This window comes from Grampus griseus (assembly GCF_964374135.1).
Source record: "Grampus griseus genome assembly, chromosome: 5".
Taxonomy (NCBI): domain Eukaryota; kingdom Metazoa; phylum Chordata; class Mammalia; order Artiodactyla; family Delphinidae; genus Grampus; species Grampus griseus.
The window spans coordinates 86,170,656-86,186,351 of record NC_138998.1 but is presented as its reverse complement, the minus strand read 5'-3'; the positions used below and the strand labels follow the sequence as shown (position 1 = coordinate 86,186,351).

Here is a 15,696-nt window from a genome sequence, read left to right as displayed (position 1 = left end):
ATACCTAGAATCTTGAACTAAGAAGTAGGGAAATAGTTTCACATTCAGCTGCAGTGATTAACTTGTAAATATATTTTTTATACGTCTAGAACATATCTATTAGATGAATCCCTAAGAAATGGAAATTAATGGGTATATGGATTTTTATTTTGATGGTTATTGCCACAGATTTATACTTTATACCAAGGTACACTGCCACCAATAGTATATGAGAGGAAAACACGTCTTTTAGTTCATTTATTAGCTTGTTCTGTATTTAACAAAATTACTGCTCTACTTTGTTAAGGCCCTGAATGGTATGCTGGTGAGTTGAAAATGTTCTCACGCATACAGCTTTTCCTTTCTCCAAAGTGTCAGCTCTCATGCACTGATATATTGGAAAATTTGGCTGTTTCTATATCGGGCTGGCCAAAAAGTTCATTCGGGTTTTTCAAAACCCAAACTTCTTGACCAACCCAATAAAATGAATCATCCTTTTAAACTTTTTTTTCCCTTCTTTCCCTTATTTAATGTTGAAAAATAAATCCCCTACTCTTTTCTTCTATGTTGGGCATAGGGATGGAGAAAGTTGAAAGGTAGAAGGAGACAGTATTAAGTAGGGAGGAAATAGGTTGGTGATAGAGAGTTATAAGTTTTCATTGAATTATTGTTTGTGAATAATATCTATTATTTGTTGAGTGCTACTCATGTGCCAGGCACTGTTGTAAATATTTCACATGAACCGTCTCATTTAATCCTTATAGTCACCTTCTCAGGTAGGAATTACTATTTTCCCCGTTCTATCAATGAGGAAACTAAGGCTTTGAGGGGTTAATTTCCCCAAGGTAATTTCTAGTGAAGGGCTTAGGTTTGGGCTCTGTTGTTCCTTGCTGCCTACCAACTGAGATTACACCTGTTAACACTAACTAATTAGAGCTCACATTTAGTTAGCACTTGTTAAATGCAAGACATTGTCCGAACTGCTTTATATGTATGAATTTATGTACCCCTTATAATAACAACCTTGTGAGGCACATGCCAGTGTGATCCTCATCTTTCATGTAAGCAAACTGAAGCTCAGAGCGTTAAATAACTTTGACAGTGTCCCCAGCTATGAGAGCCGAGATTAGAACCCAGGCAGTCTAGCTCGAGAGTTCACACAAATACTGGAAAAATCACTGGCATGGGACTCAAGAAATATGGATCTGGATTTGTGTCCCAGTTGTGTCATGAGTGAACCTGGGGGGAAATCCCTTTACGTCTCTGGAACCCTGTTCCCTCATATGTGAAAGGAGGGCATTTGTTCCTGGATAATTCCTGAGGACCTTCTTGCACTAACATTTTAGAATTCCTCAGATAAAAGGGACTAAGCCAGTCTGCTGCTTCTGATTCATCAGTTATTAAGGACAATCTTAGACTTTAGCAGCTATGTTATCCCACAGCCTCTGAGACTGTACCTAGAAGATGCTCAGCTGCTGCAATTTAATACATCGTCCTTTCCCAGCACATCAGGTGCCTTTGCATCTGTACAGAACAGAGCTCCGTACTCCAGTGCATATTGCCATTTGAAAGCTATTTATAAGGAGGTGTCACATTACCCCACTGTACATATGGGTGGAACCTCATAAGGAGAAAAACTCTTAAATTAAAAACAGTTGAAATATATATATTTCATCTCCTGCTAAGTTAAGGAAAAAAGTTTAGCTATAATGTGAAGTGCATGCATTTTCTCAGAACAACTCACTTCGTCATCCAGCTTGCCCTGTTAAAGATCTGTTGCAGAGATTTGTAGCCAAGTTCTTTTTTTTTTAAACTTAAATTCTTTTTTTTTTGAATTTTTGAATTTTATTTTATTTATTTATTTATACACCAGGTTCTTATTAGTTATCCATTTTATATATATTAGTGTATATATGTCAATCCCAATCGCCCAATTCATCACACACACACACACACGCACACACCCCGCTTTCCCCCCTTGGTGTCCATACATTTGTTCTCTACATCTGTGTCTCAATTTCTGCCCTGCAAACCGGTTCATCTGTACCATTTTTCTAGGTTCCACATACATGCGTTAATATACGATATTTGCTTTTCTGTTTCTGACTTACTTCACTCTGTATGACAGTCTCTAGGTCCATCCACATCTCTACAAATGACCCAACTTCATTCCTTTTGTATGGCTGAGTAATATTCCATTGTATATATGTACCACATCTTCTTTATCCAGTCATCTGTCGATGGGCATTTAGGTTGCTTCCATGTCCTGGCTATTGTAAATAGTGCTGCAATTAACATTGGGGTGCATGTGTCTTTTTGAATTATGGTTTTCTCTGGGTATATGCCCAGTAGTGGGATTGCTGGATCATATGGTAATTCTATTTTTAGTTTTTCAAGGAACTTCCATACTGTTCTCCATAGTGGCTGTATCAATTTACATTCGCACCAAGTAGCCAAGTTCTCGAGGTAGATTTTTTTTTCAACATTTCACAAAATAGGGAAACATTCAGGCATTTGCTGGCATTAATCATCTAAATATTCTGAGTGATCTCTTCTTGTTTTGAACTGAATGCACATTCAACTAAACTGATATTTTAGAATAAATAAGTTGAGGACTTTGTACTGTTACATCTCCTTTTTCTTTTGGATACTTGCCGAAATCTAGATGAGGAAGGATGAATATAAAAACTAGATCCTTTTCATCTACTTCTGCACATTTAAAGGGTCTAAAGTTAGCCTGGATTTTATTTCTCAGAAAAGAAACTTGGATTACCTAGCTTCTTTATTTATTTATTTTTTAAAAATTCATATTTCTCCAAACCATACTAAAAATAAGATGATATGGTATTCAAAATTGATTTTAGAAGGAGAAAATTAAAGTGGGTCTTCAGGTTCATAAGAAGTAAAACTTTCACCCTTAATGGTGCCATGGTATCTGTTAGAAAATTCTCCACCCACAAATTGTTGTCAGGAGGACATTATTCCTGTTGGCCTTTTCCTTTGATCTGCCAGGTACCATGCATATTGGTTGGAGGCCTCATTTGTTCTGTGAACACAATAAAGCACCTAGACTTACTGTGAAACCCTGCATAAGTCTCTCAGAGAACCTTTGTCTGTTCTAACCCTTACTGCTGAGTTTCCCCAAATCCTTTTGGAAGTAAAAATGAGATTCTAGCAAAGCACTCTGAGCTTCTTTGGGGGGAAAGTGATAGAAGATTTTTGGAGCTTTTGAATCTAGTTATATTGAGTATATTCTTTTCCTCCTCTCTTCCAAGCAACTTACATAGAAATGCAACATTAAAAAAAACACAACAACAACAGGCTACAATCAGAAGCAAACATTATGCCCTTTCCTTGAATACACAGATGGTGCTTACTCTGTTTGATCTGTTACCCATTCTGAGTCTGTTAGGAAAACACGACTCCTCTTCCAAGTGCATGCCACTCTTCTTTAATACAACATGCTTCATCTCTGTGAGCATGGAAGGTCTATTTCTGAACCTGCAGCTGCTGCTCATCTTCACACGAGCAGCAGTGTTTTCCTCCATGTGATAACGTTTAACCCCTCCCATTTTGTTGCATCTTGTCATTGTCAGGCCAGCGGCTTTCACCTCTTCTGCATCTTTCACCTGTAATCACACACGATGCTTTCGGTCAGAATTCTTTGATTCAACTCTGATTTGCCTTAATCTTCCATGGGGGCCCATAAAGTGTTACCCATCTTCTGGGGGCACAGCAGCCCTTTTCCTTCTACTCCTCCTCCCCAGCCTCACAACTGCTTCAATGTCTGTGACATGAGCAGCTCACTCCCCACCCAGGGATTTTACAGCCTTTGTGCTCTCTTTAAGAACTATCATTCTTAAATCTGTGATCTGTTTTCCTGGATAGAATGTGATTTTTCTCATGATTCGACTCAATCTGTAGTGATAATCTCTGCTATTATCTACACTGTTTCTCTTTTCATGGACAAATATACCTTCTGTCCCATAAACCTTTAATGAAGTACATGGCCTACGTTTATTCTTTTTCCCTCTTATTTTCTCTTTTTGTACATGCTTATAGCATCTGCAGACTTGGTGTATAGCTGTAGGTCTGTTGGTGTTTTCTGCCTTCTCTCACTTCCCCTTCTCTGCTCCCTGCTATTCGTGGTCAAATCCTGGATTTTCCTGTTCTCTAAAAAGCCACACTCACCATCATTGTGATCATCACCACTGGTTAGATGGTTATTTCTCAGGCCCTGCTTTCACTGTGTTGCTCGCATAGCCTAGAATCTGGGTGGCTCTGGAGGCTTGGGACTCTCAGCCTGGTGCTCTGTGGTCATACCCCCGCCCATACCCTCAGTGCGGTCAGATGAGTCCTCCCACCCCACCAATAGAGTCTGGGTTCTCACTAATACTGTTTCACCTTCACCTCTCCACAGCTTATCTTGATTGCTCTAGCCTCTGAATTGCCGTCATTCTCATGATGTGTGTTATAGGTCCACAATCTGTTATCTACATTTATAAAAATCTCTAGGCATCTGAAGTTTTTTTTTTTAAGTTATTTATTTATTTATTTATTTTGGTGGCATTGGGTCTTTATTGCTGGGCACAGACTTTCTCTAGTTGCGGCAAGCGGGGCCTACTCTTCGTTGCAGTGTGCAGGCTTCTCATTGCAGTGGCTTCTCTTGTTGCGGAGCACGGGCTCTAGGCGTGCAGGCTCCAGTAGTTGCGATGCTTGGGCTCAGTAGTTGTGGCTTGCGGGCTCTAGAGCGGGAGGCTCAGTAGTTGTGGTGCACGGGCTTAGTTGCTCCGCGGCATGTGGGATCTTCCTGGACCAGGGATCTAACCCGTGTTGCCTGCATTGGCAGGCAGATTCTTAACCACTGTGCCACCAGGGAAGCCCCTGAAGTTTTTTTTTTAAACTCATTTTGCACCAAAATCTGACCTGAACTGTTGACTCTCATGAAGCTGTACATAGTCATTACTTTCTTTATTTAATATGAATGCTCATATTTCCATTGCAGAAATATTTATATGCTTGATTATGGGGTTCTGTATGGGGTTTATATTTATAAAACATCTCCAGATCCTTCTCCAGAAGGGTCTGGAGATGTTTTATAAATATATGGAATAAGTGCATATCACCTTTCTAAAAATCTGAAAAATTTCTGAATTCCAAAGTACGTCTGTTCCTAAAACTTTCAGATAAGAAATTGTGGATCTGTAGCGCTTTGAGGTTATAATCAGATTAGATCAGTAGGTGTTTATATACGGCATGGTAGGTACTGTGGTAGAAGAGAAAAAGTAGAAGCGTAAGACAGGTTTCCCGCTTTTGAGTGGTTTGCATTCAAACTGTGTTGCTTTGTTGTTTAACTGTTTGGAAGACAAGACACGTGAAGCAAGGTTGTAAATTCCTGGAGGGCAGGGGAACAGGTAAGTTCTTTGGCATTCCTGTTGGTAGAGTATTACTAATGATGAGGTTATTTCAGAGGACAGACTATTGATTTCCAGCCCATTTAGAGAAGACTGAAGTTCACCTCTCTGGAGCTCAGCTCTCATAAACAGCAGCACCAAAATCCCCACCAGCTCTCAGACCAGGCATCCCAAACATGATGGCACCTCTCACGAACACTGTGTCTGAACTAACGACGCAGGACTAAGGAAGGAGCTGCTGCTGCTTCAGTGGCACCTGCTGGTGGCCCCCAAGGAGACCCCTCTAGGTAAGATCCATTCCAGCCAGGCTCACCCACAGCCTAGGGCTATTCCAGCTTGGGCAGGGACTAGGTAACTATGTCACCTTAAATGCCATTAATATGGAATTAATTTAAATATCTTTTAAGTTGATATTTTAAAAATATGACTTACTCCTTCTGCTTTTTCCCCCAGAAGTTCACATTTAGTTCTTTGTTTTAAATAATGGAAATGATCATGTCCTAACAGACCGACTCCTTTCAGTATCCAGTGAAGGAATGTCAGTTGAAGTGGTATTTACAGATCCCAGACTTGGCGGATGACCTGTTATTTGTAGTTGTTAGCCTGTTCTAGGGGCTAATAGAAAATACCCAGGCTTTGTTTGGCCATTTAAACTATGTGGGCATGAAGACAAAATGCTATGTTAACTGTCATTTACTTTAGTAAGCAGTGTTTCTTGCCTGATAGAGGAGCGGCATCTAATAAGAGCATATATTGAACACTCAGTTCTGACTCTGTTGAGTAAACTGAAGGCAAACAAAAGATCCTTGACTCATTTTCTTATCTCCACTGGAAGGATTCCCCTCCTTTTGTGTCATCGACTTCATCCTCCTCCTTAAACCACTGGTGCTGTGAACTCTCTTCCAGTCACTGACATGTTCTGGTCATGCTTAACCCAGGAGCTGGATTCCAGCCCAAGGTGCCTTTGTGCAGGTTGCTCAAGACGTTAGTGCCTGTGGGCAGGGAAATGCCAAACTGGGATTACAGCTACTTCTCTATTTCAAACAGAACTGCCTACTTTGGGCTTTATATTTACAAAATTGCTGTCCCTGAAGGTTAATACTAGCTTTCCATAGCAGATGATTTCTCTTCTGTCTCGCCTTCTTTACTGTTATTAGGTTATCTTCCTTTAGAAGAGGAAATAGTGTTTGTTACCTAGATTTTCTTTTTTCTTTTCAGGAAAACGATGAAAAATGCCTTTCAATTAAATGTAAGACCCCAAGGGAAAAAATACATGTAATTATTAAATAAATATATTCAAAGATCCTTTAGATTGTTCATGGGTTAGTAATCATTAAGCAAACAGATAAAGACCTATTCATATTTTATTTTCTACCTTTTAATTACACTCTCAATAGAAGCAGTAGATTATTGGTAAGGGAAATGATTCCTGTATTATCTCACCTTTCAGTAGGAAGGAATATGAGTAGTGGTGCTCTACATTTATTATACTGCATCTTGTTTCACAATCTAAAATATGTTTAGTGTTAAAGATTTTAGGAGGCTCTTTTTACTTTTTTATCTTTTTGCTAAGAATAGCGTAACTTACTAAGCACAAAGAAGTTCTTATGAGAGTATCTTTTCCCAGTGCCATGAGTTCAGGAACGTTGGATCAAATATGAGATTTGGGAAGGCTCATATTAATAGTTTCTAGAGAGGAATTAGAATTTGGTTTATGAAGATAGTATTTCTGCACATAGTGGCTTGGAGTACAATACTGTGCCTGATATAGAAGAGGTAATTAACACCTTCTTTGAGGGCATCTGTGTGCATGGATGAAAATACATTAATGGCTCTGGATTGAAGGTTTACCTTGTGGGCAAATTTGGAGATAAAGTGATACGCGTGGGTAATTCGGTGCAGTGTTAAGGCAAGGGGTTGAAGAGCAAAGGTGCCCATTGTGACAAGGACAGCACAGCATTCTGATGTTAACATGTGCAGGTATTTATTAGTTGTGGAAAGTAGCACATATGAATGCATAATCATTTGATTTGTGTCCTTTAAATGGGTAGGATTTATGATTGGGGGGACATCTTAGTATTGTATGTGGGTGTCTCATTCGCCTGCAGGTAATTTTCCATCATCTTTATCATCTGTCTGCCTTAATTAGGTACTTTGCTTTGCATACATATTACAATTTAGGTGAAGTATCATTTTCTTGTGTATTTTAAGGTAAGCATTAGTGAGACCATAGCCAAGATAAGAAATTTCATTAAAATGTGTCATACCAAATTTTACATTGAAAAATTAAAATCTAGAATGTATACTCAGTAGAAGTAATGAAATTTATTTACCAGTGATAAGAAGGAACACTGTCTTCCTTTTGGATAAGAAAACGGTTTCAACAACAACTAGGCAGTTATAATTCTGTGGTGACTTAAGAAAAACCCAATGCTGCCTTGTAGGATAAGATATCTAATATTCTTCTGTCTTATAATAAGCCTCATGATTAAGCATACATTTGAAAAGTTTGCCATGAGGACATTCTGTAGTCATTGCTGCTTGTAATTGCGTCATTGCAGTCTTTAACATTATAAATTAGGGGACTGGACATTGCTCTCAAGGTACCAACTATCAATATATCACTGAAAGGTATAGACAAACAATAAAACAGGAGAGGAAATGCCCTCTAAATTAATTTTATAAAGTATTATCCTACAGCAAATGACCATTATGTGTTCAGCCCTGAGAGTCCTAAACTGCTCAGGAAAAGCCCTGCCTTTTTAATTGAGGCTGGAGCCCGAGCAGGAGGGGAAGTAACTTAGGCCATAGCTTCTGTTTGACCAGTTCAGATGAAGAAAACTCGGAGCAGCTTGCAAAATTGTCGAGTACTGAGCATCGCAGTCTCTCCCCTCAGTTTTATGCCCTCTCCCCTTCCAAGTGCCCATTGTGTCCTTGCTTTTGAGTCCCCTTCTGCAGTCAAATTAGGAAGATAGTGGATATACTCAAGGTAGGAAGATAGGTAGCTTTGTGTGATGGTTTAAGACACAGACTTTGGAATTACTTAAATATAAATGTGAATCTTAGCTCTATGAACTGGGAACATTGCTTCAACTCTCTTGAGCCTCAGCTTCCTCATCTTTATTATAGGAACAATAATAAAATTACCTTTAGGACGTGGTATAAGAATATGAGGACATTTAAAGCATATTGTACAGCACCTACCTTAAGAGGCAAGGAGTAGGGGAAGAATCTTTTGTCAGTCCTTACAAGTTACAGTTGTTCTTTTGTCTACGCAGAGCCTAATGATGTCTATTTTAACCATGTTGACATTATTGAGCCAACTTCTTTGTTCCCCTTTTCTCTTCCTTTAACCTTAGATCCTCTCCTCCAGTCTTTATAAGATTTCTGAGTATTGAGGATCTAGAACCTATTTTCATGGTGTTCACACCCTTCTCTTGAACATGTTCAGACCTAACTCTGCCCTATTCTTTGCAGTTAGGAATTTAGACCCCAGGGTTTCTAGTCCAACTGACACAGCTTTCACAACATACTCTAGCACCCAAGACTTTTGTGGTGACCGCTGACTGAGAGTGGGAGTCACTGAACATCTACTCTGTGATAGCACCATGTGAGGTTTGGGGGAGACCTCCCAGTCTCCTTCTTAGAGTGTTAACAGGAAAGGATTTATAGGATGGAGTGCATGGACGGAACACAGAAATGAACCTTACTCTCTCAGAAATTGGGAAAGAGGAGTTATAAGCAAATAAAATCTCAAGTCTTGGGGAATAACATCCAGGTACACTTTATACATCGAATCTGTATAATGTGTAGTGGCAATCTGCATTGATCATGATTGATTCTAGATATTAGAAACCTAAGAATTGACTAAAAATCAGTAAAAAAAAAATTCTCAATTTGAAAGGAAAAGGTTGATTAATAACAGCACCCCTTTGACATTCACAGAGGAAACTTCACAGGCTTTTGAGAAACCCTACATTCTTAAATACCCCTATCTTTTATAGAATTCATATATGAGTTGAGAATAACAGAGACACAGCTTAACAGTTTCTATGCTCATTAACGAGCTAAATGACTATTCCATGTCAGAAATCTCCTCAGTCTTCATTCAAATTTGTGTCTCAACAAAGTTACAAATTACAACCTGTCATAACCTTGTAAAATTCACTCATGAATGGTTAAAACCAGCAATGTTAAATCTGTGAATGCCAAGGGTCTACTGTAATAATAAGAGACATTCATGCGAGTAGCTTCGGTAATTATCGTGGAGAACAGTAACAATTATATATCTCATTAAACAAGTGCCTAATTAATGTTGTTGTAAATTTTGCTTGATTAGAACACAGTCTCTATAGTTGTTGCTCATACAACATGGCTGGCTGCCCTCACAACTATTAATAAAAGTGAAAGGGAAAATTGACTTTTGGTTCACAGTTTTAGTCATGGCTTAGAGAGGTACTTAATGGATAGGAATGTAATATCCTTTATGCCTTGAGGAATCCATACTTAGTGAATGATGTATGATAACCATTTATTCATGTGTTAATTCCTTTAGTGTGGTGAAATCATATATCTATGGATTAGGAACTCAGTCATTAGAACACAAGTAAGCAATTGAATATTGGAGTCGAGAAACTCCTGCATCAAGGACAATCTGTTATAAAGTATTTATTGAGAATTTACTGCGTCCTTGCATCACGCCAGATTCCAGACTATGTTGGTGAATTCCCATTTGAATTCACCTCCACGTGCATGCTCCTCCAAAACGGAATGACTGTGATAAAATGGAAAGGTATAGTTTTTTAAAAAAAAAAAACCCTCAACTTTATTGAGATATAATTGACATAACTCTATGACCCATTTTAAGTGTACAGTTTGATAAGCTTTGACAATTGTATACATTCATGCAACCACTACCTCAATCAAGGACATTTCTATCACCTGAAAAACTTCTCATACACACCCTCTACCACGACCACCCCTCCTTGACACCTCAGGCAACCACTAATGTGACTTCTGTCACAACATACTAGTTATGCTTTTTAAAAAGAATTTCACATAGAGGGAATCACAGCATGCTTTTTTGTGTCCAATTTCTTTAGCATTATATTTTTGAGATCCATGTTGTTGCTTGAATTAATTTCCTTTCATTGCTGAGTAGTATTCCATTTTATGAATACACCATAATTTGTTTAGACATTCAACTGTTGAGGGCTGTTTTGGTTTAAGGTTTTGGGATACAAGGAATAAAAACTTTAGTTTTCTTTTTTTGTAATATCTTTGTCTGGTTTTGGTATCAGGGTGATGCTAATCTCATAAAAGTAGTTACAAAGTGTTCTCTTTTCTCCCATTTGCAGAAAGAATTTAAGCGTAGTATTAATCCTTTAAATGTTTGGTAGAATTTACTAGTGATTCCATCAGGGCCTGGAGTTTCCCTGTAGAAAGAACTTTGTGTCTTTCAAGACATTACAGGTAGAATCATAGTAGTTTACTAATAAATTCATTATTCATACATTCTTCATATAATCTCTACTCTGAGGTTCTCTGGTTTTATAAAAATAATGAACATTAAAATATTTGGCTATGTCTGGTGTGCTATAAGTGGCAGTGTAAAGTTACCCAAGGATGTGATGCGGATGCTTAGCAGATGCTTGAATTGGGAAGGTAGCAATGGAGGAGAGACCAATTACAAACGAGGTATGAGGTTGTGGGGTGCTTAGTTTACCTTCCCTTATTACAACCTTAGGAACTGAGGGAAGATGGATGGTCCTTCACCAGGTTATGAGTTTTAGGTATCTTGTTAAGTGGAGGTTTTAAGAGGTAAGTTAATAATGACCTTTTAGAATTTAAGACAAAGTTTTAATAGATATTTTCATTTATCTCTTAAGATGGCAGATTCCTGAATATGTTTGCATGCCAGGAGGTAGGAATCCATGGCAAAAAAAAAAAAAAAGAGAGAGAGTTGAAAAATAAGAGAATGATATGGAAGTTCTTGTAGATGTGGGAGTGATTTGCACTAGTTAGAAGAAATCCTGTTTCCTCCAGGCTTAAGAAAATTCTTGAAGAGGCAGATGTCAGTTGGGGCTAGGAATTGGAGGGAACATTTTAGAGAAAAGTTTGGGAAGGTAGGAGAATGTGTTTAACAAGAACAATGTTTACGGTTTACAGATCACAACGAAAGAGTCTGAGCAAAAGGGAGACATGGAAGGAAGTACAGAGCATTTTGAGGGTGAAATTATGAAACAAGAGAGAAGACCAAAAGGACTCCAACTTGGTAGTGGGGATAATGGTTCCAAATGGAGCTCTAGTTTGACGTTCTTCTACTGCCAGAGCAAGCAGAGTATCAGGGTGATTGTAGACTTGTTGACAAAAGCAACTTGAAATCTTGGTTCTGTCGTCCCCGAAAATAAACCTTAGTAACTCCAAAAGCTCTGTTTATGGGGTTTTAAAATATTATCTACATGAAAACAGATTAAAATATAACACCTAGTAAAATGTAGAGGTTTTGGTTTATTTGTTGAGTCAGAGAAAGTAAAAATATTTATTAAGATACTATATAATAAAACTTGAAAAACTAGTGTCGTTAGCACCTTGGAAGACAGGAATGAAAGTCTACATGACTTTAGTAAATCAGGAAAGTGAATATGGGTTTGTAGCTCAATAGAAATTGTTACAGTACATGTTAAGTAGGGAAATCAAAATACGTATTAGAGATTCAGAGTATCCCAAGGCTTTCTGGGAAAAAAACCACAAGAATAATAGAATAATATATATCATGTATCCATCAGTTAAAGTATTATAGGTAATTCAGTTTATATATACCAAGCACCAACCATATGAAAGGTATCATGCAAGACCCTTTTCTGTATACTGTGGTGATTAACTTTATTAAAAAGTCAGAATATGCAACGTTTAGGGTAGTTTATGGACTAGTGGAAAGAGAGCACAGGTACCCGGAATTTAGATTGAATTTAGTTCCTTAGGTATCTTGTCAGAAGCTAAATGGCCACGTAATGCAGAGGCAAGCACAGCATGCTGTTGCATAGCCCTGGTCCCTAATGCAGGGCCATCCCTAGGATGTGTGGGGCTTCCATCTATATAAAGAATTTGATTAACTATTGCACTACAGAATTCATGGGCTCATGTGAGGTATAATGATTATTGATGAAGGGTTACAATATTGGGTAGAGAAGAAGAACTTAACATTTGCTAATTGTCCATTCAGTGCGAGTGAAGACTGTTCATGGTGTCCAGACACCATTTCTTTCTGCTCAGTCCTAGGAATTCTCTTTTCTTGTCCAGTATTTTCAAGTGTACCGCTTCGGGCTGAATTTATATCTCAGGCCATGAGAAAAGGTTAGCAATGCTGTTATTGCTCATAAAGCCATGGCTCATCTAAAATAGCCAAGAAACAAAAGAAAATGCTAATTTTAATTTTAGGTTATTTTTTTTCTGAGTCTGTTTTCCTTGGACCAGCACCATGTATGTAATTTGTGAGGCTCAGTGCAAAGCAAAAATGCAGGGCCCCTTGTTTAAAAATTAAGCATGTCAAGATGGCAATACAAGGTCCATGAAGCAGGCCCTGCCTTGGACTTTTACCAGTGTGTACTGTCAGTATCAATAGTCATGTGGGAAGCACCCTAGAATCATGCAGAATGTGACAGGGGGAATGAATTTGTCACAGATAACTTACAACTTGGATAACGTGGCATATGATATAGAATATCAAGAGTTGATAGTTCATATTTCAGTGAAGTTATTGGTTAAATGTTGAATTCTTGCTGTTGCAGAACCACAGGCTAGGGTGTGGGGATGGAGGAGGATGACCAAAAGAGGTTCACTGTTTACTAGGTTGAAAGATACAGACATTAGGAACCATAAAACTGACAGAGCATGATGTCTGCTTGTTTATACCTATAATGGAGGTATAAACAAGAACAATAGGAAAAGTAGGAGTAAATAAACTTTGGTGGGTAGTGTGGAAAAGCCTTTTAGGAAGAAAAAAAATGACTTTAGTCAGACCAAGATGGGTAGTATTTCAAGTGTCAGAGGTTAAGTGGCAGACCTTCCAGACAAAAAGGACAGCATGAGCAAAGACAGTGAAATGAAGAGCGTGTTGATAGATATGCCTACATGCTGGGACTTTCAGGCATTCTTTTGTTATATTTATTGAACATCTGTTTTCCAGGCACTGAGCCAGAAGCATGGGTATAAAAGTATAGGTTTAGGAATCAGACAAAGCATCTACCACTTACCAGCTGTGTGACTGGAGACACCTTACTTAACCACTCTGAGCCCCAGTTTTAGTCATCTGTAAAATGAAGACATTGGTTTTGCAGAATTAATATAAAAGTTAAATGAGGTAATGTCTATAAATACTCCAACCAGCACCCTCAATCCAGTGAAGGAGAAAGCAAATAAATAATTGTGATAACACATGCTGTGAAAGCACGGAAAGGAGAGTGGCTCTCTCTGTCTGAGGGTTTTGTGCCTCACTTCCTAAAAAGGGATGATATTTGAACTTGGGGCTGAAGGGTAAGTATGTGTTTATAAGCGAAAGGGAAGCCGAGAAAGATTCTCTTAGGCTGAGGTTTGAAAACGATGAACCCCTTTATGATCTGTATGGGGTTGGAAGACAGGGAGTAGCAACAGGAAACAAAAGCAGACCATGTATACGTCTATAAAATCTTTCATTGCCACTCCAAACCCTTTTTAGTCAATTCAAAATATCAGACTCTTCCACTGAGAAAAGGCAAGAGACCTGTGCTGAATGTTACCTCAAGTAAGATGTAAACAAGTTTGCATGAGAGCTTCTGTAGCAGATATTCTGTGTATTTTCTTCCTTCTACAAGAAGTTTGGAGCCAGGAGAGAGAGACAACTCTCAGGAAATGTAGTTGCTTTTCCCATCCTCATGTGGAACATTTTGCTTAGTTGGCAGACATTTAACAACACATGATTGGCTCTTTTAAAAACAGGAGTCTTAGCGGTCTTGGTTGATACGTCTTATCATGTGCTTGGTGCTTTAAAGTGCATGTCTTTTTCTGTCTTCTCCCTCCAGACTGAACACTTGCCTCTGCAGACTCAGTTCAAAGGAAGAGAGGCTGGCAGTCTCCAGCACTCTGTAAGTAACATGGTCCTCTAGTAGGGTCAGCCCAGGCGGAGCCGGGGACCACCATGTTTATTAAAATACTGTTTTATTTCCATGAAATTTTGTTTTATTCACCTCTGCTATCTGACCATCTGTGGTGTGATTTTGTAAAGTCCTTGAGCTTGCTCATACCTCTTAGAAGTAATCAAGTTTTACGAAACCAGTAACCTGACAGAGGCTCAGTACCAGACACACCATAGAGCATCAGGGAGGTTCATTTTATGGTGTCAGCTGTGACCCAGAGTCAAGCGAGGAAGAAAGGTCAAGACAAGAGGCTATTTTTTGACAGCATTTCTTAATCCTCAGCCACGTTGGGCGTACAGTCAAATACCAGTTCATTTCACTGTGTCTCTTCCCTAATTCCCCAGTGCTGAATCCTGAAGCTTCTTTTGGTTTTGTTTTGGTTGTTTTAGTTCTCTTTATTATCTCATGCATGGATTCCAAGCTTGAGCCTTGCTGAGAGACTCCTGCAGTTCACAACCTGGTTTTTCTCCAGTTTACCTTAATTGATACCAGTTCCAAATTTTGAAACCTGAAACTGACCACAGTCCTCATTAGTCACAATTTTCTATTTAGGAGCTGCTACCACTCTTGTACAGGTATTGTAAGCAACAAGTGACTGGAAAATGATAACTTGTTGAACTTTACCTTGCCATTCAATAGCTTGTGTGTAATGAATTCTGTTCTTGCCTGTTTTTGCCCAAGAGCTAGAAAAAATACAAACAGCTGCTCTGATAATGTAAGCAATGTTTGAATTTTTAGAATGGACTGAATAGCAGAAGATTTGACTACGAAGATGAGAATCCAGTGGGGGAAGATGGGATTCAGCAGATGTACCCCCTCTACAATCAGATGGGCTACCAAGACGGGAGTCCTGGCAAATATCATCCAAGCCGTGACCTGGAGAGAGTCTACATCAACCCACGGGAGCATTACGTGTGATTGTCCTCTTTCTCCAATGGTGTTCTAACAAATGTTTATTCTTAGATTGAGGGAGAGAAACTGAGGCCAATAGGTATGCTTTTATTCTGTCTCGTATAAAACAATCCCAGTCTAAGTATATCAGAAGTAGTGATGAATGACTTGGAGCCAATAGCACATTTCTTCCTTTCATTAAGAGTTTCTTAATCACCAGCTGTGTTTTTGAACTTGGC

At 38.7% G+C, this 15,696-nt stretch overlaps 1 protein-coding gene across 1 annotated transcript in view; it reads left to right on the top strand.

Annotated features, from left to right (window-relative positions):
- The window catches only part of LOC309823165 (uncharacterized protein), a gene marked incomplete at both ends in the record, with an annotated part of 52,531 nt that extends 37,047 nt beyond the window's left edge, over nt 1–15,484 (top strand). The window contains 2 exons of the mRNA XM_082655323.1: nt 14,453–14,515; nt 15,305–15,484. Coding sequence (XP_082511449.1) covers nt 14,453–14,515; nt 15,305–15,484 — 243 coding nt within the window. The remainder of the gene's footprint in view (nt 1–14,452; nt 14,516–15,304) is intronic.
- Between the last annotated feature and the right edge of the window lie 212 nt (nt 15,485–15,696).